General features: G+C 71.2%; 3 protein-coding genes across 3 annotated transcripts in view; 2 read left to right on the plus strand and 1 right to left on the minus strand.

Moving 5' to 3' along the window:
- LOC141998109 (complement C4-like) overlaps positions 1 to 9,671 on the plus strand; it is a 34,839-nt gene extending 25,168 nt beyond the window's left edge. The window contains 11 exon segments of the mRNA XM_074970741.1: positions 2,360 to 2,453; positions 2,799 to 2,834; positions 2,836 to 2,897; positions 3,575 to 3,715; positions 4,106 to 4,144; positions 4,146 to 4,219; positions 4,378 to 4,436; positions 4,801 to 4,952; positions 7,997 to 8,100; positions 8,618 to 8,695; positions 8,967 to 9,671. Coding sequence (XP_074826842.1) covers positions 2,360 to 2,453; positions 2,799 to 2,834; positions 2,836 to 2,897; positions 3,575 to 3,715; positions 4,106 to 4,144; positions 4,146 to 4,219; positions 4,378 to 4,436; positions 4,801 to 4,952; positions 7,997 to 8,100; positions 8,618 to 8,695; positions 8,967 to 9,478 — 1,351 coding nt within the window. The 3' untranslated portion in view covers positions 9,479 to 9,671.
- Positions 9,672 to 13,068: 3,397 nt separating this feature from the next.
- Positions 13,069 to 18,340, plus strand: CYP21A2 (cytochrome P450 family 21 subfamily A member 2). The gene is made up of 11 exons (XM_074970742.1): positions 13,069 to 13,153; positions 13,581 to 13,670; positions 13,954 to 14,108; positions 14,920 to 15,015; positions 15,467 to 15,574; positions 15,824 to 15,910; positions 16,287 to 16,351; positions 16,400 to 16,505; positions 17,189 to 17,358; positions 17,808 to 17,911; positions 18,060 to 18,340. The coding sequence occupies exons 1-11, from the start codon at positions 13,069 to 13,071 to the stop codon at positions 18,338 to 18,340; spliced, it is 1,347 nt and encodes a 448-aa protein (XP_074826843.1).
- Positions 18,341 to 20,534: 2,194 nt separating this feature from the next.
- Positions 20,535 to 25,280, minus strand: part of TNXB (tenascin XB) — a 95,335-nt gene continuing 90,589 nt past the window's right edge. Inside the window, exons 46-53 of the mRNA XM_074970743.1 lie at positions 25,069 to 25,212; positions 24,731 to 24,861; positions 24,375 to 24,507; positions 23,828 to 23,979; positions 23,642 to 23,738; positions 22,730 to 22,891; positions 21,826 to 21,989; positions 20,535 to 20,754 (exon numbers count right to left, since the gene is read on the minus strand). Coding sequence (XP_074826844.1) covers positions 20,674 to 20,754; positions 21,826 to 21,989; positions 22,730 to 22,891; positions 23,642 to 23,738; positions 23,828 to 23,979; positions 24,375 to 24,507; positions 24,731 to 24,861; positions 25,069 to 25,212 — 1,064 coding nt within the window. The 3' untranslated portion in view covers positions 20,535 to 20,673. The remainder of the gene's footprint in view (positions 20,755 to 21,825; positions 21,990 to 22,729; positions 22,892 to 23,641; positions 23,739 to 23,827; positions 23,980 to 24,374; positions 24,508 to 24,730; positions 24,862 to 25,068; positions 25,213 to 25,280) is intronic.

Here is a 25,280-nt window from a genome sequence, read left to right on the forward strand (position 1 = left end):
GAGTGTGGGGGAGTCCAGGCCCTGCACCCCTCTTCCTGGGATTCACCGGGACTCTCAGCCAGCCAGTAACACAGACGGTTTATTGGACAACAGGAACACAGCCCAAAACAGAGCTTGTGGGGACACCCCGGACCCCTCAGTGAAGTCCTTCTGGGGGAGCAGGGAGCTTAGACCCCAGCCCTGGGGTTCCCTGTGTTCCTCCACCCAGCCCCAAACTGAAACTAAACCCACCGAGCAGGCTCCCTGCTGCAGCCTCCGTCCACATTCCTGGGCAGAGGTGTCACCTCCCCCTCCCCTCCTGGCTCAGGTGACAGGCTCTCAGGTCTCCCGTCCCCAGGGCACATTCCCAGGTCAACACTCCCCCTCCCTGCTGCGTCACATCCTCACACCCCCATGGGGGAGGGAGTGTCCCGGACGCCTGAGTTCGCTCACCCTGGACCTGAGACACAAGCGGGGAAAACCAGGGTCCATCCAGCCCATTTCATCCTCGGGAGAGACCGCCAGCCCCGCCCCCTGCGGTGAGGTCATTGCTAGGCAGCATTGTGAGGTCATCTGGATGATGTCACTGCAAGCGCCCGGCTCCTCACTCCCGACCCGCAGCCCCCCGCCAGCCCGGCCCTGGGCTCCCCCCACCCTGCCGGTGCCCCTTGCTCCCGACCCGCAGCCCCCTGGATCCCCCCGCTCTGTCGGTGCCCCTCACTCCCGACCCGCAGCCCCTGCTATCCCAGCCCTGCCGGTGCCCCTCGCTCCCGAGCCACAGCCCCCGCCAGCCCGGGCCCTGGTCCCCCCCAGCCCTGCCGGTGCCCTCACTCCGGACCCGCAGCCCCCTGCCAGCCCAGCCCTGGGCTCCTCCTCCCCCCTCCCCAATCTCAGGGGGTTTGTGGTGTTTGTGGCCCCCGGGCACCTGGGTTCTCTAGAAGCTTGTGCTGTGGGTGGTTGCGGGGTGTTGTGTGTTGTACTGGGGGGGGTCTGTATGTGTGGGGGGAGGGGGGGCTATCATAGCTCTGGGTGTGGGATGTGGCGCCGGGTGCTTGGCATGGCCTGTGCGTCGGGGGTGGGTAGATGGTGGCGGATGCCGGGCCATGGGGTGATGGGCCGTGGAGTGTGTGGGGTGCGGCGCCATGGGGCCTGGGGGGTGTGAGGTGTGTGGGGTGCCGGGCTGTGGCGCCATGGGGCCTGGGGGGTGTCCAGTCGGGTGTGGGGCGGATCCTGGCTCTGGTGCGTGGGCCCTGCCCAGCTCCATGTGACCCAAAGGGAAAGTGAAAGGAGCCAGCGAGGCCGACGGAGTCACAGGAAGACGTGGGGCAAGCAGGGCCCGGCCTCCCAGTGACCCCCAGCCCCAGCACCTGCTCCCCCCATGGACAGAGACAAGCACCCCCCGGAGCCCCACGGGGGCTTCGCCTTCGAGAACTGCCTGAGGTGAGACACCCCCTCCCCTTGCAGAGACAGACACTCCCCCCACACCCCGCCCCCGGACACCTGGGTCCCTCCTCAGACCACCCCCCGGCCCCGCATCCACACAGGGCTCGACCCCAGAGCCTCAACCAGCACAACACCCTGAGATCGGAGAGCAAAAGTGAAACACAAAATCTGCCCCCACCCCGCAGCTCTGCCGGGCCAGCCCTGCCGGTGCCCCTCAAGCCCCCTGCCAGCCCAGCCTTGCCCCCCCCAGCTCTGCCGGTGCCCCTCACTCCCGGACCGCAGCCCTGCTAGCCCAGCCCTGGGCCCCCCAGCCCTGGGCCCCCCAGCCCTGCCGGTGCCCCTCACTCCCAACCCACAGCCCCCTGCTAGCCCAGCCCTGGGCCCCCTCAGCTCTGCCGGTGCCCCTCACTCCCGACCCGCAGCCCCTGCCAGCCCAGCCCTGCCGGTGCCCCTCGCTCCCGACCCGCAGCCCCCTGCTATCCTGGCCCTGGGCCCCCCCACCTCTGCCGGTGCCCCTCACTCCCGACCCGCAGCCCCCTGCCAGCCCAGCCTTGCCCCCCCCAGCCCTGCCGGTGCCCCTCACTCCCCAACCCACAGCCCCCTGCTAGCCCAGCCCTGGGCCCCCTCAGCCCTGCCGGTGCCCCTCGCTCCCGACCCGCAGCCCCTGCTAGCCCAGCCCTGGGCCCCCCAGCCCTGCCGGTGCCCCTCACTCCCGACCCGCAGCCCCCTGCTATCCCGGCCCTGCCCCCCGAGTTGGTTGCGGTGGAACGATGCCCCCGGGGAAGGGCCGATGGGAGCGGAGGGATGGGCTGGGATTACCCTGAGGGGGGCACGTGCCTACCATGGGGTGGGTCACACCTGAGGCCGGCACCCCCCTGGCGGGGAAAGGCCCCATGTCCCATCCACCCCCACAATGGTGCCTCCTTACCCCACCCAGGAATGCGGCTCTGGCGAAGGCTGGGGGCCCCCAGGGTTTCCTGCCCCCCAAGGCCAGGAAGACAGGAACGACCATCGCTGGCCTCATCTACAAGGTGATGGGACGGGGGGGCAGGGGGCTGGGAAATGGTGGGGGTCTGTGCCAGGGGCAGGGGGGCTGGGATAGGGGGCTGGTTTGGGCACATGCCATGAGCTGGGGCTCCAGGATGGTGGCAGGAGGGTTGTGGCCACGGAGCTCGGGGCGTGTGCAAAGGGGAGGTGTGGGGCTGGGACAGGTGGGGGAACTGGGGGGCTGTGTTGGGGGGATCAGGTATGTGATATTGGGGGTCTGTCCCAGTTGGGGGTGAGGGGCTGGAAGCCTATCCCAAGGGGAGGTCTGGAGCTGGGGGCAGTTGTGGGGCTGGCTAGGGATTGCTGACCTGCCCCACATCTCCCCACAGGAGGGGATAATTCTCGGGGCCGACACTCGTGCCACCCGATGACATGGTTGTAGCTGACAAGAACTGTGAGAAAATCCATTACATCTCACCCAACATCTAGTGAGTGACCCCCGAGTACCCCCCGGTGCCCCTCACTCCCGACCCGCTCTAGTGAGTGACCCCCGAGTACCCCCCGGTGCCCCTCACTCCCGACCCGCAGCCCCTGCTCTGCCGGTGCCCCTCACTCCCGACCCGCAGCCCCCTCCCCCCCGCCCTGCCGGTGCCCCTCACTCCCGACCCGCAGCCCCCCCAGCCCTGCCGGTGCCCCTCACTCCCGACCCGCAGCCCCCTGGATCCCCCAGCCCTGCCGGTGCTCCTCTCTCCCGACCTGCAGCCCCCTGGATCCCCCCGCCCTGCCGGTGCCCCTCACTCCCCGACCCGCAGCCCCCTGGATCCCCCAGCCCTGCCGGTGCCCCTCGCTCCCGACCCGCAGCCTCCTGGATCCCCCCGCTCTGCCGGTGCCCCTCACTCCCGACCCGCAGCCCCCTCCCCCCCCCGCCCTGCCCGGTGCCCTTCACTCCCGACCCGCAGCCCCCTGGATCCCCCAGCCCTGCCGGTGCCCCTCGCTCCCGACCCGCAGCCCCCTGCTCTGCCGGTGCCCCTCACTCCCGACCCGCAGCCCCCTGGATCCCCCAGCCCTGCCAGTGCCCCTCACTCCCGACCCGCAGCCCCCTGCCCCCCCCAGCCCTGCCGGTGCCCCTCACCCCGCCCCGCCCCCCCCTGTCTCTCTCCCCCAGTTGCTGTGGGGCGGGGGTGGCGGCTGACGCCGAGGTGACGACCCAGATGCTTTCGTCCAACATGGAGCTGCACTCGCTGGCCACCGGCCGCCCGCCCCGGGTGGCCACCGCCTGCCGCTTCCTCAAGCAGATGCTGTTCCGGTGAGAGGCGGGGCATCGCGGCGTGACATCATGGCATGGGGCGGGGCATTGCGGTGTGACATCATGGCATGACATCACGGCATGGGGCGGGGCCATCGCGGCGTGACATCACGGCATGGGGCGGGGCATCGCGGCGTGACATCATCGCATGACATCACGGCATGGGGCGGGGCATCGCGGCGTGACATCACGGCATGGGCGGGGCAGCACCGCGTGACATCACGGCATGGGGCGGGGCAGCACCGCGTGACATCACGGCATGGGGCAGGGCATTGTAACATAACTCAGCGGGGGCTAGGGCCAGTGTGGCTGTGACCTCACAGGCTCAGGTGTGATGTCACTGGTGGGGGTGATGTCACAGGCTCTGACAGTGTCTCCTCCCCACCCCAGGTACCAGGGTCACATCGGGGCGTCGCTGATCCTGGGGGCGTCGACTCCACGGGCCCCACCTGTACAGCGTCCACCCCCACGGCTCCACCAGCAAACTGCCCTTCACCTCCATGGGTGAGCGGGGGGCTGGGTGTGGGATGGGCTCTTTGGAGGGAGGGGCAGGTGTCTGTGGGGGGAGGGGCTGCGGTTGTGTGTGTGGGGGCGCGGAGGGGCTGCGGGTGTCTGGGGTGGAGTCTATGGGGCTGGCTCTGACCCCTCTCCCTGCCCCACAGGCTCTGGGGCCGCGGCGGCCATTGCGGTTCTTGAGGATCGGTTCAAGCCAGACATGGAGGTGAGGGGGGCCTCAGGGACCCAGGTGTCCGGGCTGGGTGGGTGGGTGTGGAGCAAGGACCCAGGCATCTGGGAGGGGTGCGTGGGGCGAGGCTCCAGGTGGGGGATGTGGGGGTGGGGACCCAGGTGTCCGGGTGGGGGACGTGGGGGGTGGGGACCCAGGCGTCCGGGCAGGGTGTGTGGGAGTGGAGTGAGGACCCAGGTGTTGGGGCAGGGGATGTGGGGGTGGGGGACCCAGGTGTCCGGGCGGGGTGTGTGGGGGCGGGGCAAGGACCCAGGAGTCCAGGCAAGGTGTGTGGGGCGAGGGCTGCGGGCGGGGACCCAGGCGTCCGGGCCGGGCGGGCTCACCCCTCTCTCCCCCCCAGCTGGCGGAGGCCCAGGAGCTCCTGGCTGACGCCATCACGGCCGGGGTGCTGGGTGACCTGGGCTCGGGGAGCAACGTGGATCTGTGTGTCCTCACCCGGGGGGGGGCCCAGATCCTGCGCCCCTTCCGCACCCCCATCGCCGCCGGGCAGAGGTGAGAACCGCCGGGGGCACCACGGGGCGGGGACCCAGGAGTCCGGGGCAGGGGGGGCAGGGCAGACGTGGGGGCCTAGGCGGGGGGTCGCGGGCGGCCGGGGCGGGGACCCAGGAGTCCAGGGCAGGGGGACGGGGGGGTTGGGGGCGGACGGGGTAGGGACCCAGGAGTCCGGGGCTGAGGGGGTGGGGGGGACGTGGGGGCCGGGGCGGGGACCCAGGAGTCCGGGGGCAGAGGGGTCGGGGGTGGGTACCCAGGAGTCCAGGGCAGGGGGACGGGGGGGGTCGGGGGCGGAGCGGGGTAGGGACCCAGGAGTCCGGGGCCGAGGGGTGGGGGGGACATGGGGGCCGGGGCGGGGACCCAGGAGTCCGGGGGCAGGGGGACGTGGGGGCCGGGGCGGGGACCCGAGAGTCCGGGGCAGAGGGGATGGGGGGGCCGGGGGGGCCGGAGTCGGACGGGGCGGGGACCCAGGAGTCCGGGGCCGAGGGGGGTGGGGGGGTCGTGGGGGCCGGGGGGGGCCGGGCCAGGCGCTGGCTGACTCCCCCCCCCGCAGGCAGGGCCGGTACCGGTACCGGGCCGGCACCTCGGCGGTGCTGAGCGAAGCCGTCGCCCCCCTGCGGCTCCAGCTGCTGGACGAGACGGTGACCGGGATGGACGTCGACTGAGCGCGGCCGGCGCGGGGGGGCCCGAGATACCGCCCCCCCGGGCACCGCCCCCCCCCGAGATACCGACACCCCCGGGCACCGCCCCCCCGCCGAGATACCGACACCCCCCGGGCACCGCCCCCCCAGCACCGCCCCCCCGGGCACCGCCCCCCCCCGAGATACCGACACCCCCCGGGCACCGCGATACCGACACCCCCCGGGCACCGCCCCCCCCGAGATACCGCCCCCCGGGCACCGCCCCCCCCCAGCACCGCCCCCCCCCGAGATACCGCCCCCCCGGGCACCGCCCCCCCCCGAGATACCGACACCCCCCGGGCACCGCCCCCCCGCCGAGATACCGACACCCCCGGGCACCGCCCCCCCCCCGAGATACCGCCCCCCGGGCACCCGCCCCCCCGCCGAGATACCGACACCCCCCGGGCACCGCCCCCCCCAGCACCGCCCCCCCCCGAGATACCGCCCCCCCGGGCACCGCCCCCCCCCGAGATACCGACACCCCCCGGGCACCGCGATACCGACACCCCCCGGGCACCGCCCCCCCCCGAGATACCGCCCCCCGGGCACCGCCCCCCCCCGAGATACCGACCCCCCCCCAATAAAGCGGCTCGGCTCAGCTCAGCGGGTCTCTGTGCTCTGATTGGCGCGCGGTGACCCCTGACCCCGAGGGGCGGGGCTGTGGGGGCGGGGCGCGGACCGGGCCGGGCGGGACAGGCGGGCACGTGACGCGCCGGGGGGGAGGGAGACAGGAGCGGGAGGGGCCCGGTCAGCCCGGGGGGCGGGGCAAGGCCCGGCTCGCGCCCAACGGACGGTGTGTGACGTCACCGCGTCGCTGACCCCGCCCCAGCGTCCGGCTCGCGAGAAACCCCGCCCCCCCCAGGCCCTGCCCCCCGCGCACGCCCGCCTCGAACTACGTCAGCGCTCAGGGGCGGGGCTGCGCGGGGGGGGGGGCGGGTGCGCGGCGGATCGCCCCGCCCCGGGGGCAGAGGGACCATAGAGGCGGGTCCGCCGGGTCCGCCGGCGGCGCAGAGCGGCCGCGCTCGCGGGTTTCCGGGGCGGGCGGGGCCGGAGTTCGGGACGCGCCGGAAGTGACGCGAGGGGGCGGGGCCCCGCGGGAGGTTTGAATTCCAGAGACGCGGAGCCGCCGCCGCCGCCAGGTGAGACGTGGGGAGCCGCTACGTCACAGCCGCCGCGGTAACGTCAGCGCCGGGGGAGGGGGGCGTGAGCGCGCGCTGGTGACGTCACCACCGAGGCGGGACGGGGTGTGGGACGACCCGGGGTGCTCGGTCGGGCCGCTGTGACGTCATCGGCGGGGGAGGGTGACGTCATCGAGGGAGGTCGTGACGTCATCGCTGCCGCGCGGGGGCCCAGACTCCTGGGTTCCCGCTCACCCCCCCCCGCCCCCGTGTCTCTCCCCCAGGCCGGACCCGCCATGCAGCGCGGCTCCCCCCCGCGGCCCGGCTCCCGCCGCAAGGCCGCCGCCCCCCCCGCCGCCGCTCCCCCGCCGGCCCGAGCCGCCCCCGCGCGCGCCGCCGCCCCGCCCGGTAAGTGCCGGGACCGCGTCACTCGGCCCCCCGCCGGGATCCCCCCCTGACCTTCCCCGCCTCCCCCCCGCTGGGATTCCCCCCCCCGGAACCTTCCCCTCCCCCGCTGGGATCCCCCCCGGACCTTCCCCGCCCCCCCCCCGCCGGGATCCCCCCCCGGAACCTTCCCCCCCGCCGGGATCCCCCCCCCCGGAACCTTCCCCGCCTCCCCCCCGCTGGAACCTTCCCCGCCTCCCCCCCGCTGGGGATCCCCCCCCCCCAGGAACCTTCCCCGCCCTCTCCCCGGGGCCGCTGGGATACCCCCCCCCCCCCGGAACCTTCCCCGCCTCCCCCCGCTGGGATCCCCCCCCCCCAGGAACCTTCCCCGCCTCCCCCCCCGCTGGGATCCCCCCCCCCCAGGAACCTTCCCCGCCTCCCCCCCGCTGGGATCCCCCCCCCCGGAACCTTTCCCCGCCTCCCCCCCGCTGGGATCTCCCCCCCCCCCGGAACCTTCCCCGCCTCCCCCCCGCTGGGATCTCCCCCCCCCCCGGAACCTTCCCCGCCTCCCCCCCGCTGGGATCTCCCCCCCCCCGGAACCTTCCCCGCCTCCCCCCGCTGGGATCCCCCCCCCAGGAACCTTCCCCGCCCCCCTCCCCCGCCGGGATCCCCCCCGACCTTCCCCCCCCCTTCCCCCGCCAGAGTCCCCTCCCCGACCATCCCCGCCCCCCCCTGCCGGGAACCCGCCCCCCGGACCTTCCCCCGCCGGGAACCCGCCCCCCCCCCGCCGGGATCCCCCCGCCGCCGGGTCCCCTGCCCCCCCGGGCCGGCCCCAGCCTCCCTAACCCCGTTGCTCCCCCAGGGCTGCGGCGCCGGTACCGGCCCGGGCAGCGGGCGCTGCTGGAGATCCGCAAATTCCAGAAGAGCACGAACCTGCTGATCAGCAAACTGCCCTTCTCCCGCGTGGTGAGCCCCCCCCGGACCCCCCTGGCCCCCCGGGATCCCCCCTGCCCCCAGGCCCCCCCCGGCCCCCTTCTCCTGCGTGGTGAGCCCCCCCCGGACCCCCCTGGCCCCCCGGGATCCCCCCTGCCCCCTTCTCCCGCGTGGTGAGCTGCCCCGGACCCCCTTCTGCCCCCTGAGACCCTCCTGCCCCCTTCTCCCGCGTGGTGAGCCCCCCAGGCCCCCCCGGACCCCTGGGACCCCCCTCGGCCCCCTTTTCCTGCATGGTGAGCTGCTCCGGGACCCCCCCGGACCCCCTTCTGCCCCCTGAGACCCTCCTGCTCCCTTCTCCCGTGTGGTGAGCCCCCCCGGGACCCCCTGCCCCCCTGGGAATCCCCCCTCTGCCCCCTGGGCCCCCCTGCCCCCTTCTCCTGCGTGGTGAGCCCTGCCAGGCCCCCCTCTGCCCCACGGGCCTCACAACCCCCCCCCCCATCCGCCCCATGGACTGCACCAGCCTGGTCTCACCCGCTGCCGGTCCCCCCAGGTGCGGGAGATCTGCCTGATGTACACCCGGGGCGTGGACTTTCGCTGGCAGGCCATGGCCCTGCTGGCCCTGCAGGAGGTGAGGGGCTGGGGGGGCAGGGGGGGTCGAAATGGGCTGGAGAAGGAGGGTCCCAGGGGTAGGGGGCCTCGGGGTCCATAGGGCTGCCCCAGCAGTTGGGGGGGGGGGGCAGTGTTCTGGGGGAGGCGTGCTTTGGGCTGTGCCGGAGGGGACGGATTGGGGGGCTGTCGGAGATCTCTCGAGGGGTCTCTGGGGCTGTTTGGGGGGCTGTGGGGGCTCCCTCAGGGGGGCTGTGGGGGCTCCCCCTGACCTCCCCCTGACCTCCCCCCAGGCAGCGGAGGCGTTCCTGGTGCGGCTGCTGGAGGACTCGTATCTCTGCTCCATCCACGCCAAGCGCGTCACCCTCTTCCCCAAGGACATCCAGCTGGCCCGGCGCATCCGCGGCATCCAGGAGGGCCTGGGCTGAGGGGGGCCCCTGAGTCTCCCCGGGCCCCGGTGCAGCCCCCAGGGCTTAGGCCGAGGGGGGCTGGACCCGCCCTGCGACCCCCCAGCGCATCGGTGGTGTCCACAACAGGCTGGGCGGAGCAGGGACCAGACCTGGAATCCACCCTGGGGGCCCCTTGGAATCCACCCTGGGGGCCCAACCTGTCTCTGAGCCCTCCCCCACAGCCTCCATCTCACCCCAATCCTCCAGGGAGGTTTTATCTGAGCCCCCCTTCCCCTGCTCTTTTTAATCCCCTGATCTCCCCCACAGGGTCCCCCCAGTCTGAGCCTGGGGGCAGGGCACCCCAGGAGTCCTGGGCCTACCAGCTCCGGGAGGTGGGGGGCTGCACAGGGTTTTAACCTCTGATATTAACTTCTCTCCTGCTCCAGAGCCGACCCCCCCCCCCCCGGTGGAGAGAGGGAGGCACAGCGAAGGGGGTGTCTCACCCCCAGTGGGGCCCCTCTGACTAGCACTTACCCCCCAGCCAGGCGCTGTCCCAGGCCCCCAGTACGGGGGGGGGGGGGCCCTGGATCGGGGGGGCCGGGCCGGTGCATTGTGTGTATTGTACAGGGCAGCTGCTGTGATGTCAATAAAGTTGGTTTGAACTTGTCCCGGACTCCCAGCCCCCGCCCCTGTCTCTCAGCTCCCTACGGCCCTGGGGCGACTTCTCGGGGGGGCCGCTCTCTCTCGGGGGTTAAACCATGGGCTCCGCCACCTCCTGGGACCCCACCTCTCTGCCTCCAGCTGCCTGGCTCTGGGGTGGGCCCCTCGGGGAGTCCCCTTGCTCCCCCACCCCCAGAGGGAGCACCCCCCTGTCACGGAGGGTGGGGGAGTCTGGGCCCTGCACCCCTCTTCCTGGGGTTCCCTGGGCCTCTCAGCCAGCCAGTAAGTTCCACCACCCAGCCCCAAACTGAGCCCCAGCCCCTGGGGCTCCGGCTGCTCCTTGTCCCCTGTCCAGCGCCCCCTCCTTCCAGCCGAGCCCCCCATATCCCCTCCCCCACCAGCCCCTCCTCCGCCCCTTGTCTTCCCCTGGCAAACGGGTTACCTGGGCCCCCTCTCTCCTGCTGGTTGTTCCCCCCCCTGGCTCCCCAGACGGGCTGGGCCTCTAGGTCCCAGCTGCCGGGCGAGGTCATGCCTGGCCCTCTGCACCAACAAGCCCCCTTCCCCTACCTCCTCACATGCAGCACTGAAGGGAAACTGAGGCACGCACTGTGCTCATGCAAAACACTAAGAAAATCCCCCACTTTGTCACAATTATAAGAACATGAGAACGGCCACACTGGGTCAGACCAAAGGCCCATCCAGCCCCGTGTCCTGTCTGCCGACAGTGGCCAGTGTCAGGTGCCCCAGAGGGAATGAACAGAACAGGGCAGTTCTCGAGGGATCCATCCCCGGTCGGCCAACTCCCAGCTTCCGGCAAACAGAGGCCAGGGACACCATCCCTGCCCATCCTGGCTAATAGCCATCCATAGACGCGTCCTCCATGAACTGATCTAGTTCTTTTTTGAACCCTGTTATAGTCTTGGCCTTCACAACATCCTCTGGCAAGGAGTTCCGCAGGTTGACTGTGCGTTGTGTGAAGAAATGTTTCCTTGTGTTTGTTTTAAACCTGCTGCCGATTCATTTCATTGGGTGTCCCCTGGTTCCTGTGTTATGAGAGGGAGTCCATAAGACTTCCTTATCTACTTTCTCCACACCCGTCATGACTGTATAGACCGCAATCCTATCCCCCCTTAGGTGTCTCTCTTCCAACTGAAAAGTCCCATTAATTAAAGAGTCTTATCAACCCCTCCTCATAGGGCGGCTGGTCCATCCCCCTAATCATTGCTGTTGCCCTTTCGTGGAACTTTTTCCAATTCCAATAGATCTTTTGGGAGGTGGGGCGACCAGATCTGTGTGCAGTGTTCAAGGTGTGGGCGTCCCGTGGATTTCTAGAGAGGCAGCGGGATATTTTCTGTCCTATTATCTGTCCCTTTCCCGGTGGTTCCCAGCTTTGTGTTCGGGGTTGTGGCTGCCGCTGCACGCTGAGTGGATGATTTCAGAGAACTCTCCACGGTGACTCCAAGCTCTTTCTTGAGGGGTAACGGCTAATTCGGACCCCGTCATTTGATGCGTCGAGTTGGGACGATGATTTCCAGCGTGCGTCACTTTGCATTTAGCAACGTGGAAAGTCACCTGCCCATCTGCTGCCCCGTCACCCGGGTTTGGGGGACCCCGTTGCAGCTCTTCGCAGTCCCCTGGCACGGAACTATCCGGAGGAGTTTCGTATCCTCTGTAAATTTTGCCACCTCGCTGTTTCCCCCTTTTTGCTGCATTGGGGTGGGGTGGGGTGGGTAGGAGGGAGGTGGGGAGCCTGCTCAGGGAGGGGGCAGCAGCTGGGGGAGGGGATCCTGGAACCCACCCCCCGTCCCTGCCATTTTGCCTCTGGGCCTCTTTGTCTCCCAATTTAAACAAGTATTTTGAAACCCCCTGGGTGTGTGTGTCCATGACCCCCCCACCCCATCACCTGCTGATGGATGGGACCCCCCTGCTGTTTCCATGGTGACCGGGGTCCCCCAGGGTCAAGGGTGGGGAGTGACGCGCTGGGATGATTTGTGCTGACAGTGCCTCAAGGTTGGGACTGGGCTTCCCGGGCTGGTTACACGGAGCCCCCTTGCCTGGCGCTGGGATGCGACTGGCTCTGGGGTGGGGCAGGGGGCTGCTGAATGGTAATATTGAACAGGTGTTGATGGGCTGTGAAGAGGGACCCCAGGCAGAGCCCTGTGCCGGGGGGGGGCGTTTATTTAATCCTGTCCTGCCCCCCAATACCCACCCCCCCAAAAATTGCTTCTTGCATTTTTATCCTTCCGATCCTGCCCGAGCGAGCCCCCCGGCAGCTGCCCAGCTGTGGGCAGGGAACGGGTCCTAGGAGTGAGTGGATCCAGAATAAACCAGATCTTGCTCGTGCCATGTAAACGCCCCAGGACTCCGGTTCGAACCCCTGCCGTGCCCCGTCAGAGCGCAGTGAGCGGCTGCCAATCGGTCACCAACAAACCAGCGAGAGATTTGGTGGGTTCCCAAAATTCCCAGAGGCTGGTTTCTGCCTATTCAACGCCCCCCGCAGCAAAGTGCCCGGGACCCACGCCCGGTATTATGGCAGTGGGACCCCCAGACCCCGGCCCACTGCAGGGCTCTGACCTCAAGTTAATGAAACCGAAGTTACCCAGAAGTCACTTCTGAGCCCCGGGGCTGGGCTAGCAGGGGGCTGCGGGTCGGGAGTGAGGGGCGCCGGCGGAGCGGGGGGCTGTGGGTCAGGTGTGAGGGGCACTGGGGGGGCTGCAGGTCGGGAGTGAGGGGCGCCGGCGGAGCGGGGGGCTGCAGGTTGGGAGTGAGGGGCACTGCAGGGGCTGCAGGTCGGGAGTGAGTGAGGGGGGCTGTGGGTTGGGAGTGATGGGCACTGCGGGGGCTGTGGGTCGGGAGTGAGGGGCTTCGGCGGAGCGGGGGGCTGCGGGTCGGGAGTGAGGGGCACTGCAGGGGCTGTGGGTCGGGAGTGGGGCACTGGGGGGGCTGCGGGTCGGGAGTGAGGGGCACGGGGGGCTGCGGGTTGGGAGTGAGGGGCGCCGGGGGAGCGGGGGGCTGCGGGTCGGGTGTGAGGGGCACTGCGGGGGCTGTGGGTCGGGAGCGAGGGGGGCTGGGGGTCGGGAGCGAGGGGCGCTGGGGGACCCGGGGGGCGGGAGCGAGGGGGCCCTGCGTCACGCCTGTCTCTCCAAGGCCCCGTGACGAAGGGCTCTGGGGCTTTATATCCCGCCCGCACCCCGAGGCCCCAGCCATGCTGACGGCCGCCCTGCTCCTGCTGCTGGTGCTGCTGGCCCTGGCCGTGCTGGGGGGCAGGCGGGGGGCTTGCGGGGGGGGCGGCTTGAGCTCCCTGCCTGGCCCGTGGGCCCTGCCCCTGGTGGGGGGGCTGCCCCCCATGCTGCACCCTGAGCTGCCCCTGCACCTGCTGGAGCTCGCCCGGCGCTATGGGCCCGTCTACCGGCTCCGCTTCGGGGCCAAAGGTGAGCGGGGCTGGGGCCCCCCTGCCGGAACCCCCTGGGGCCCCCCTTCCCCCCTGTGCCCCGGCCCCTCCCCCACTGGGCCCCCCTTCCTTCCCCCATGTGCCCTGGCCCCAGGCCCCTCCCCAGCTGGACCCCTCCCCTGCAGGGCCCCCCCTTTCCCCATGTGCCCAGGCCAGGGCCCCCCCCCCGCCTCCTTCCTTCTCCCCACTGGGCCCCCCTTGCCCCATGTGTCCTGCCCAGGGGCCCCTCCCCCCATGGCCTCCCCCTTTTGCCCATGGGCCCTGGCCGGGTGCCCCCAGCTTGTTCCCTCCCTGCTCTGACCTGGCCGGGGTCCCCCTGTTAACCCCAGCCTCCCCCCAGTTGCGCTAGAGGCGGGGGGGGAAGGGTTAAAACCCCAGCTGACCCCCCCCGGCGCGTGTGCCCCCAGACGTGGTGGTGCTGAACAGCGTGGACTCCATCCGCCAGGCGCTGACCCAGAAATGGTCCGATTTCGCCGGGCGCCCCTCCAGCTTCGTTGGTAATGGGGGGCTGGGGACTGAGGGGGTTGAGATGGTGGCTGGGGCTGTTTGGGGGGGCTGTGGGGTGAGGGTGGGGGATGTGTTGCCAGAGGACTCTGGGGGGCTGTTCATGAAGCTATCTAGGGGGGATCAGCCCTCCTCCAGCTCTCGGAGCTCTGACTCCCCTGGGTCCTGCCATCAGTAGGGTCCAGAGTTAATACGGGGACGGGATGGGGGCAGGTCCCGGGGGGCGTGGGGGGGTCTCTCCCAGCCGGTCACTAACCCTCCCCTCCCCCCCTGCAGCGGATCTCATCTCCCTGGGGGGCCACGATCTGTCCCTGGGTGACTTCACCCCCGGCTGGCGGCTGCAGCGCAAAGTGGCTCACTCGGCCCTGGCCCGCGCCCAGCGCCTCCAGCTGGACCCGGTGCTGGGGGCCCAGGCGGCCGCGCTCTGCCAGGTGAGGGCCCCCCGGGACCCCCTAACCCCAGGGAACTCCCACCCCCCCTCACCCCAGGGGACCCCAACCCCCGGGACTCCCCAGGACCCCCTAACCCCAGGGAACTCCCACCCCCCTTCACCCCAGGCACCCCCTCACCCCAGGGGCCCCCCGGGACCCCCTAACCCCAGGGAACTCCCACCCTCCTTCACCCCAGGGGTCCCCTCACCCCAGGGGCCCCCCGGGACCCCCTAACCCCAGGGAACTCCCACCCTCCTTCACCCCAGGGGCCCCCTCACCCCAGGGGCCCCCCGGGACCCCCTAACCCCAGGGAACTCCCACCCCCCTTCATCCCAGGGGACCCCAACCCCCGGGACTCCCCAGGACCCCCTAACCCCAGGGAACTCCCATCCCCCTTCACCCCAGGGACCCCCTAACCCAAGGGGCCCCCTAACGCCCGGGACCCCCCAGGACCCCTTAACCCCAGGGAACTCCCTCCCCCCATAGGGAACGTCTTCATCCCAGGGATCCCCCTTCACCCCGGGGACCGCCCCTGGGACCTGCTTAACCCCAGGGAAATGCCACCGCCCATGGGGACCCCCTTCACCCTTGGGAACCCCCACCCCTCCCCCTCCCGTGGGCACTCGCCCTAAGGAAACCCCCCAACAGGGACCCCCACGACATCTCACTTCCCGCCCATACTCCCCCCGGCCCGGGCCGGGAACCCGGATCTGCCCTGCCCCCTCCCCCCTCCCCCGCCGGGGATCCGCCTTGGCCTGGACCCAGGGACCCGGGGGGCGCTGGACCCCCTTTACCTCTCTCTGCCCCCCAGGTTTTCCGTAGCTATGGGGGGGCCGCTGTGGACGTGGCCCAAGATTTCTCGCTGCAGACGTGTCGCACCATCTGTGCTATGGCCTTCGGCCCCATGGTGAGCGCGGGGTCGGGACCCAGGTGTCCGGGACGGGGAGTGCACCCCTAGGGGACGCAGGCGTCCGGGGAGGTGGGGGACAGAGCGCACCCCTAGGGGACACAGGTATCCGGGACAGCACCCCATTGGGACTCAGCTCCCAGCACCTGGAGGAGGGGAGGGGACCCCGTACCCCTGGGACCCAGGCATCCGGGGCGGCGGGGCAGGGAGCGCACCCCTAGGGGACCCAGGCGTCCGGGACGGCAGGGCAGGGAGCGCACCCGTAGGGGACCCAGGGCCCGGGGAGGTGGAGGACAGAGCGCACCCCTAGGGGACCCAGGCATCCGGGGAGGCGGGGCAGGGAGCGCACCCCTAGGGGACCCAGGCATCCGGGGAGGCGGGGCAGGGCCCCCTGGCGCCCAGTCTGGGCCGGGGGGGATTTGGGGGGCTCCGTCCCGCTCCCTCCCCGCAGATGCCGGACGCCGCCGCCACCCGGGACATCCACGACTGTATCACGGAGCTGGTGGCGCTGTGGGGCCGGGGCGCCGTGCGGGCGCTGGACGCGCTGCCCCTGCTGAGGGTGAGGGGGCGGGGTGTGGGGGGCGCTGGGGGGAGGAGGGTTGCGCTGTGGGGGGGCCAGCAGGGAGCGGGGGCGCTGTGGGGCGAGGAGGGGGGTGTCGCTGTGGGGGCCGGCGGGGGGAGCTGCAGAGCGGGGGAGCTGCAGGGGGCGCTGGGGGGGCACGCAGGGAACGGGGGCGCGGGGAGGGGGGTGTCGCTGTGGGGGGCCCAGCAGGGGGCGCCGGAGTCTCAGTCTCGGGGTCCCCCCCAGGTGTTCCCCAGCGGGGCCCTGCGGCGGCTCCTGCGCCAGGTGCGGTTCCGAGACGCCTTCGTCCGGGCCCAGATCCAGCGGCACCAGGTGGGGGGGGCTGGGGGAGGGGAAACTTGGGGGAGAGACGCGGGGGGCTGGAGGGCGGCTCCCCGGGGATGAAACTGTCTGGGGGGGCTGGGGGTTCTCCAGGATGAGGGGGTTTCCCGGGGGGCGGGGTATGGGGTGGGGGTTGGGGGTCTCTGGGGCAGGGGTGGGAGTCGGGGTGGTGTATGGGATCGGGGTCTCTGGGGTACAGGGTGGAGGGTCCGCGGGGCGGGGTGGGGGTGTCTCCGGAGCAGGGGTGGAGGGTCCCCGGGGCGGGGTTTGGGGGGCGGGGTGCAGGGTCTCTGGGGCGGGGGTGGAGGGTCCCTAGTGTGGGGTTTGGGGCTCCCCATTCCCTTCCCTCACCCCCATGTCCCCCCAGGAGTCGCTGCGCCCCGAGTGCGCCCGGGACATGGTGGATCACATGCTGCAGCTGCTGGAGGAGCGGCGGGGGGCGGGGGGCGGGGGGGACCCCACGGCCGAGGGGGGGCTCACCCCGGAGCACGTTCACATGGCGCTCGTCGACCTCTTCATCGGGGGCACCGAGACCACGGCCGCCCTGCTCACCTGGGCTGTGGCCTTCCTGCTGCACCACCCCCAGGTGAGCCTCGAACCCCCAAACCCCTGTACCCCCAAACCCCTGTACCCCCTGATCCTCCACAGCCACCCCGCTCACCTGGGCTGTGGCCTTCCTGCCGCACCACCCCCAGGTGACCCCCGAACCCCCAAGTCCCCGAACCCCCAAACGTCCCCGAACCCCCTGATCCTCCACAGCTGCCCTGCTCACCTGGGCTGTGGCCTTCCTGCCGCACCACCCCACGTGCGCCTCCAAACCCCCGTACCCCCAAACCTCCCCCTACCCCCTGATCCTCCTCAGGCGCCCCGCTCACCTGGGCTGTGGCCTTCCTGCTGCACCACCCCACGTGTGTCTCCAAACCCCTGTACCTCCGACCCTCCGTGTACCCCCAGTACCTCCCCACCGATCTCCCCTCCCAAACTCCTGCCCCATGACTGCCCTGCTTGTCTGGGGGTGTCGCCAGGGCTTGCTGGGGGTGTGGACGAGGGACTCAGTGGTTGGGGGGCTGGTGTCTTGGGAGGAGTTCGTGGGGTCTCTGTGGGTGACCTTGACCAAGTCCCATCTCTCCTTGCCTCAGTTTCCCCATTTGTACAGCAGGCAGGACGATCCTCCCCCCCCATAAAGCAGTGGGTGATCTCTGATGGGGGCGGTCAGTGTCTATGGGGGGCTCTATGGGTGGGGTCAGTGTCCATGGGGTCCCCCCACAGGTCCAGGACGGGATCCACGCGGAGCTGCAGCGGGTGCTGGGCCCTGAGCGCCCCCCCAGCTATGGGGACCGGGACCGGCTGCCCCTGCTCAGCGCCACCATCTCCGAGACGCTGCGTTTGCGCCCCGTGGCGCCCCTCGCCCTGCCCCACAGCACCACGCGGGACACCAGGTACCCCTCCCCCGCCCTGCCCCTCGGCCTCCCTGCCCCCATCCGCCGCCCCGCCCCACAGCATCATGGGGGACACCAAGTACCCCTCCCCTCCCCTGCCCCACGGCCCCCATCCCTGCCCTGCCCCACAGCACCACACGGGACACCAGGTACCCCTCCCCCGCCCTGCCCCACGGCCCGCCCCACAGCATCACGGGGGACACCAGGTACCCCTCCCCCGCCCTGCCCCACAGCTCCATGTGGGACACCAAGTACCCCTCCCCTCCCCTGCCCCACGGCCCCCATCCCCGCCCTGCCCAACGGCTTCCCTGCCCCCATCCCCCACCCTGCCCCACAGCACCACACGGGACACCAGGTACCCCTCCCCCGCCCTGCCCCACGGCCTGCCCCACAGCACCATGCGGGACACCAGGCTCCTTCTCTCATCTGACCCCCCCTTGTCTCTGCAGCCTCCTGGGCTTCACCATCCCCAAGGGCACCACCGTGATCCCCAACCTCTTCGCCGCCCACCACGACGAGGGCACCTGGAGCCGCCCCCTGGAGTTCAGGCCAGGTACGGCCCCCCCCTTGCCCCCCAACTTCCCCTGGGCCCCTCCCCCAGCTACGGGGATGAACACCTGGGCCTCCGATTCTCATGGGGGGCGGGGGGGCGGTGCCCGGACACCTGGGTCCTGGCTGATGGCTCTCTCCCACTCCCGCAGAGCGGTTCCTGGAGGCGGACGACCCCCGGCTGGCCCAGCGCAACCTGCTGCCCTTCAGCTGTGGGGCTCGGGCCTGCCTGGGGGAGACGCTGGCCCGGGCCGAGATCTTCGTCTTCCTCGGGCACGTCCTGCGCGAGTTCCGGCTGGAGCCGCCCGCGCCCGGCGCCCTCCCGTCCCTGCGGGGCCTGTACGGCACCGTGGTGCGCTGCCCGCCCTTCCGCGTCCGCCTCCTGCCCCGGGGGCCCCTCCCCGAGCCCCCCGAGCCCCCAGTGACCCCCTAGCCCCCCCCCCGGCGCCCTCCCGTCCCTGCGGGGCCTGTACGGCACCGTGGTGCGCTGCCCACCCTTCCGCGTCCTGCCCCGGGGGCCCCTCCCCGAGCCCCCCGTGACCCCCTAGCCCCCCCCGGCGCCCTCCCGTCCCTGCGGGGCCTGTACGGCACCGTGGTGCGCTGCCCGCCCTTCCGCGTCCTGCCCCGGGGGCCCCTTCCCGAGCCCCCCGTGACCCCCTAGCCCCCCCCGGCGCCCTCCCGTCCCTGCGGGGCCTGTACGGCACCGTGGTGCGCTGCCCGCCCTTCCGCGTCCTGCCCCGGGGGCCCCTCCGTGAGCCCCCCGAGCCCCTAGTGACCCCATAGCCCCCACTGCTGCCCTTAACCCCCCCACCACCCCTGGTACCCCTGCTGAGCCTCCCGTGAGCCCCTGCGCCTCAAAGCAGCGCCCTGGGCCCCGTCTCCCTCATTCCCAGCGCCCGTGTGAGGTGTCGTGTGAAACCCGTGAGCTGCTGAGACCCGCTGGCCTCTCCCAACGTGGGCCACGTTGGGGTGCAGGGAGCTGTGAGCTGCTGCTGTGGGGGGGCTACTGGGACCGGCGGTGACCCACCCCCAGGCGGGCGCTCCTCGACCCTGAGGGCTGCCCAAGCCCCATGTGCCGGGGCTGCTCTGCTCTGCGACCCGGGTGCACAAGGCCAGGCCGGGGGATCGACCGGCCCCGGGACTCAGCAAAGCCCAGCGGGACGTCTGGGCGAGTGTCGTAGGCACAGGGGCCGAGGGCAGAAACGAGGGGACGGGGCCTCATGCGTTGGCCCTTCTCCTCCCCCGGCCACGCGGCCGCTGGGCAGACAAAGCCTCTGACCGAGGAGACTGGCCCCAGGCTGCAGGGAGAGGCCCGGGTGCTACGAAGAAACGTCCCGTGGGGCGAGAGAACGGGTGAGCCAAGCCCGCCTGCGAGGAGCCGTCAGCTGTAGCCGGTGCGCTCACCGGGCGTTCGCTTTGGTAACGAGCGCGGCCCTTCGGCTAATCGCCTCCCGTCTGGCTCTGGCGTGAATAAACCTGGTTTCTATTGTCCCTAAAACAGGGGGTTTGCTCGGCGCGCTCGGGGTCTCCGCTCCGGTACAAAGGCTGGGGCGTGTCCTCCCCACAGCCGGGGGGGCGGGCGGGTAATGAACTCACACTGGCCAGGCTGCTGCCCAGGACAGGTCGGCCCAGCTCTGGGGTGCAAGGCTGGGGGCTGGGGGGGACTGGCTGGGGCCTCTCTCTGTGTGCGAATAGGGGGTGGCTCTGGGAGCCTTCATGCGACCTCGCCAGGTGTGGGGCTTCCCATGGGGCTGAGTGATCACAGCACCTGGAGGGTTTGCTGCAGCTCACTGGCCTAGCTCTGTGAGAGCCAGCCCCGGCTGGAGCGTGAAGGGGGCCCAGCGGTGCCACGCAGCACCCCAGGGATCCTGTCACATCTCCCTGAACCCCCGTGACTCCCAGTCACCTCCCCACGGCCCCAACCCCCATCCCACCAGTGACCCCAGGTGACCCTCTTGCCGTCCTGAACCCCTCACTGACCCACCACTGCAGTGAGCCCCCCAACCCCCCATTGTACTCTGTGCCCCAGGGACCCCTCCCCAAGCCCCTCATATCCCCCCCCGCATCCCTCCAGGTCATGGGGAGCCTCCACCCCACACCTGTCCCTGGCCCCAACAGTTTCTCACTCACTGGGGGGTTTTGTAACAATTTCAGCTGTGTTTTTAATATATAAACTATATCACTCAATAGACTCTGTACAGCCCCCTGCAAACCCCCTTAACTCTGCCCCCCCCGTTTCCCCGCAAACCCCCTTAACTCTGCCCTCCCCAAGGTCCTCGCCCATCTGGGCCGTTTCAGTCAGAATAAAGGTGCTTTGGGTCCATCCGTCTCCGTCGCTCCACCACCCATGGGGTCACCGCTCGCTCCCCTGTCTCCCCACAGGCCCCCCGCTTCTGAGTGGGGAGGTGATGGGAGCCCCAGAGGAGCTGGGGGTTAGGACTCCTGAGTTCCATCTGCCCCGCCCCCCCGCCAGGCTGGATTGGGGTGCCCCCTTCGGGCTGGGCCTGCTGCACAGACCCCCCCCCCTTCACTGTGGGGAGCAGGGACCCCCCAGGGGTGTGTGGGAGGGGCTAGGTGAGGGGAGGGAATTAAGCATTGGGGGCTCTGTGGGGGAGGGGGTCTCATGGGGGGGTGGAAGGGCCCCATGGGGGGGGGTCTCCTCGTGATGCCCCGGCTTCCCCTGGTGGCGCCCGGCAGTGCTGCGGTCTCGCTCGCTCGCTTGCTCTCTCTCCCTCCCTCCTGCGTCCGTCTGTCCGTCCGGCCAGCTCAGCCCCGCCGTGGCCGCAGCTTCATCTCGGTGAAGGGGATGGAGAACTCGAAGCCTTTCCAGTTAAACCAGTTCACGCCCTGGGGGGGGGCAGAAATGGGGGGTGAAAGACTCCCCAGCACTGGCCCCCTCAGCAACTTCTAAATGCAATCCGTGACTCAGTTTCCCAACTGGCTTGGACGTGTTGGATGGGAAGGAGTTAATTTTCTGCCCTGGGATGGGCCAACCCAGGCGTCCTGGCTCCCAGTCCCCACCCCTGCTCTCCCCACCAGCCTCCCCCGCCCCCAGAGCCGGGAGAGAACCCAGGCATCCTGCCACCGCCCCTGCCCCCAGAGCCGGGAGAGAACCCTGGCATCCTGACACTGCCCCTGCCCCCAGAGCCGGGAGAGAACCCAGGCATCCTGACACCCCTCCTGCCCCCAGAGCCGGGAGAGAACCCAGGCATCCTGCCACTCCTCCTGCCCCCAGAGCCGGGAGAGAACCCAGGCATCCTGACACCCCTCCTGCCCCCAGAGCTGGGAGAGAACCCAGGCATCCTGACACCCCTCCTGCCCCCAGAGCCGGGAGAGAACCCAGGCATCCTGCCACCGCCCCTGCCCCCAGAGCCAGGAGAGAACCCAGGCATCCTGCCACTCCTCCTGCCCCCAGAGCCGGGAGAGAACCCAGGCATCCTGCCACTCCTCCTGCCCCCAGAGCCGGGAGAGAACCCAGGCATCCTGACACCCCTCCTGCCCCCAGAGCCGGGAGAGAACCCAGGCATCCTGACACCCCTCCTGCCCCCAGAGCCGGGAGAGAACCCAGGCATCCTGCCACCGCCCCTGCCCCCAGAGCCGGGAGAGAACCCAGGCATCCTGACACCCCTCCTGCCCCCAGAGCCGGGAGAGAACCCAGGCATCCTGACACCCCTCCTGCCCCCAGAGCTGGGAGAGAACCCAGGCATCCTGACACCCCTCCTGCCCCCAGAGCCGGGAGAGAACCCAGGCATCCTGCCACCGCCCCTGCCCCCAGAGCCGGGAGAGAACCCAGGCATCCTGGCTCCCCCCACCCGCCCCGCTCTCACCAGCAGCCCCCCCTCCCCCGAGCCAGGACAGAACCCAGGCGTCCTGCCCCCCGCAGCGGGCAGAGAACCCAGGCGTCCGGGCGGGCGGTACCTGGTGGTCCCGGCCGCTGCCGTAGAGCCCGTTGAGGTTGGCATAGTGGCAGTTTCGGTACCACCAGGCCCCCCGGTACGACACCGCGCAGGGGATCAGCAGCCGGTTGGGGTCCCGGTCCCGGGTCGAGAAGACACTGCCCGAGTGGTAGCTCAGCGCATCGCCTGGGGGGAGGGCAGGGGGTGAGGGGGGCTGGGGGTTCAGCACCCCTCCCCCAACCACCCCTGGGACATGGACCCCCCCTGCTGTCCTCCCCAGCCCCCCTGGGGCACAGACCCCCCATTCACTGACCCCCCAACATAGCAACCCCCACTGCCCCCCAGCCCCCCCGGGACACAAACCCCCCATCCACTGAGCCCCCAACATAGCAACCCCCTCACTGTCCACCCAGACCCCCCAGGACACAGAACCCCCCATCCACTGACCCCCCCAAAATCGCAACCCCCACTGCCCCCCCAGCCCCCCCGGGGCACAGACCCCCCTCATCCACTGACCCCCCCCAAATCGCAACCCCCACTGCCCCCCCAGCCCTCCCTGGGACACAGACCCCCCCATCCCCTACCCATGTCCCCCGGGACACAGACCCTCCATCCACTAACCCCCCCGACATAGCAATCCCTTCACTGTCCACCCAGCCCCCCCCCCGGGACACGGACCCCCCCAATCCACTGACCCACAACATAGCAACTCCTGCTGTCCCCCCAGCCCCCCCGGGACACGGACCCCCCAATCCACTGACCCCTGACATAGCAACCCCCTGCTGCCCCCCATCCTCCTCCTCTGCCCCCAATCTGTTCTGCCCCCTCCGCCAGCACCCCCCATCATGACCCCCCCTTTCCTTCCCCACTGGCGACCCCCGCCTCTCTTTCGCCAGCGCCCCCCCGGCCGCCCCTCTGCCCCTCACCGGCCGTGCCGCGGTAGCCGTCCAGGTGGAGGCGGTAATGCTCGCTGGGGGGGTCGACCCGGAACCGCTGGTACCGGGCGTAGGCGGCCTCGGCGCCGGCCCGAAGATCCACCCGCAGCTCCTGCTCCCCGGCCGCCGTCAGCTGGTGCAGGGCGTCGTTACCTGGGGGCAGGACGCCTGGGTTCTCTCCCTGCTGCGCCAGGGGCAGCCCGGACGCCTGGGTTCTCTCCCGGCTCGGGGGGAGGGGGGTCTGGGGGCTCACAGGGCAGCCTGGGACCCCTGGGTTCTCTCCCTGCTGCGCCAGGGGCTGCCCGGACGCCTGGGTTCTCTCCCGGCTCGGGGGGGAGCGGGGGTCTGGGGGCTCACAGGGCAGCCTGGGACCCCTGGGTTCTCTCCCTGCTGCGCCAGGGGCAGCCCGGACGCCTGGGTTCTCTCCCGGCTCGGGGGGGGAGGGGGGTCTGGGGGCTCACAGGGCAGCCTGGGACCCCTGGGTTCTCTCCCTGCTGCGCCAGGGGCAGCCCGGACGCCTGGGTTCTCTCCCGGCTCTGGGGGGAGCGGGGATCAGGGGGGATCGCAGGGCCACCCAGACAATTCTCTCCCGGCTCGGGGGGGGAGTGGGGGTCAGGGGGGATCGCAAGGCTGCCCGGACTCCTGGGTTCTCTTCCAGCTCTGGGGGGAGCGGGGATCAGGGGGGATCGCAGGGCCGCCTGGACCCCTGGGTTCTCTCCCAGCTCCGCCAGGGGAGGGGGTGGGGGGGCCGCCCGGACTCCTGGGTTCTCTCCCGGCTCTGGGGGGAGCGGGCGTCGGGGGCGATCGCAGGGCCGCCCGGACTCCTGGGTTCTCTCCCGGCTCGGGGGGAGCGGGGGTCTGGGGATCGCAGGGCCGCCCGGACGCCTGGGTTCTCTCCCTCACCCAGCCAGAACTCGCGGGACCGGTTCCCGAAGCCCTGGGCGTACTCCTGCCAGTCGCGCCAGAAATCCGTCTCGCCGTCCATGCGGCGCTGGAACACCTGGGGGGAGTCGAGGGGGGGACTCAGAGACACACACTCGGCCCCGCTGCCCCCCCGGGGCGGGTGTGTCATCCCAGCCCCGCACTCACCAGCCAGCCGCCCCCGTCGGTCTCCATGTCGCAGTAGACCTGCAGGGGGCGCTGCCTGTCGCCCCCCAGGTAGATGGTCACCTCGCGGGAGGGGCCCGGCCCGTTCAGCTGCTCCTCCACGCAGTCCCGGGGGAAGGGGTGGGTCAGCCAGACTGCGCGGAGAGGCGAGAATGGAACCCAGGCGTCCGGGATCCCAGCCCCACCCCCTCCAACCACCAGACCCCACTCCCTTCTCCGAGCCAGGACAGAACCCAGGAGTCCGGGATCTCAGCCCCACCCCTGCTCTAACCCACCAGACCCCACTCCCCTCCCAGACCGGCGGAGAGAACCCAGGAGTCCTGGATCTCGGCCCCACTCCCCTCCCAGAGCTGGGATGGAACCCAGGTATCCGGGATCCCAGCCCCACCCCCTCCAACCACTAGACCCCACTCCCCTCCCCGAGCCAGGAGAGACCCCAAGAGTCCTGGCTCCCAGCCCTCCGGCTGTAACCACCCACTAGCCCCCCCTCCCCCGAGCCAGGCTAGAACCCAGGCGTCCTGCGGCTCACCGGTGTTGAAGGAGGTGGCGATGGGGGTGCTGGGGAGGCCCCCCCGGATCGCCTGCACCTGGACCTGGTAGCGGCTGGACGGGCTCAGGTTGCTCAGCTGATAGGAGGCCGCGTCTGAGCCCAGGGGGATCTCCTGGGGGGAGAGGGAGTGAGGGGGGGTGATGGGCTGGGGGGGTGGGGGAGGGGCAGGGGGCAGCGATGGGGCTGGTGGGGGGATGTGGGGGGAGCCGGGGGGGAGGGTGGAGAGAGGGGCGGGATGTTGGGGGGGCTGTGGCAAGGGTTGGGGAGGGAACGGGGGGGCTGTAGGGGGGGCTGAGCAGGCAGGGGGCTGGGGTGGGGTCTGGGGGTCCAGGTACCTGCGTTTGGCCGGAGGGTGTCTCGTAGCTGAGCAGGTAGCCAGCGGGGGGGACACGTGGGGGGGTCCAGGAGAGCCGGGCGCTGCGGGGGGTCACGTCAGTGGCTTGCAGGTCCCGGGGGGCATCCAGCCCTGGGGGAGGGGAGAGTGAAACAGGGACCCCCCGACCTTCCCCCTCCACGTGACCCCCCTCCCCCCACCAACAGCCCCCTCCCCTCACTGCTTGCCCCACCCCTCCCCGTGATCCCCCTCCCCCCACCATCCCCCACCCCTCCCCATGACCCCCCTCCCCTCACAGCTTCCCCCTCCCCGTGACCCCCCTCCCTGCGCCCCCCGTACCGGTGGTGAAGGTGGCGCGGGCGGGGGAGCTGCGGTTGCCCCCCGTCACCCCGTGGACGCTGACGAGATACTCGGTGTCCAGCCGCAGCCCGGTCAGGGGGTGCTCGGCCCGGGCCCCGGGGAGCCGCACCGTCACCGCGGGGCCTGCGGGGAGAGCCGGGGTGAGGGGGGGGCAGGCTGCAGGGGAGGGGCCAGGAGGGGGGGCTGGGGAC

Source organism: Natator depressus, chromosome 14 (assembly GCF_965152275.1).
Source record: "Natator depressus isolate rNatDep1 chromosome 14, rNatDep2.hap1, whole genome shotgun sequence".
Lineage (NCBI taxonomy): Eukaryota > Metazoa > Chordata > Testudines > Cheloniidae > Natator > Natator depressus.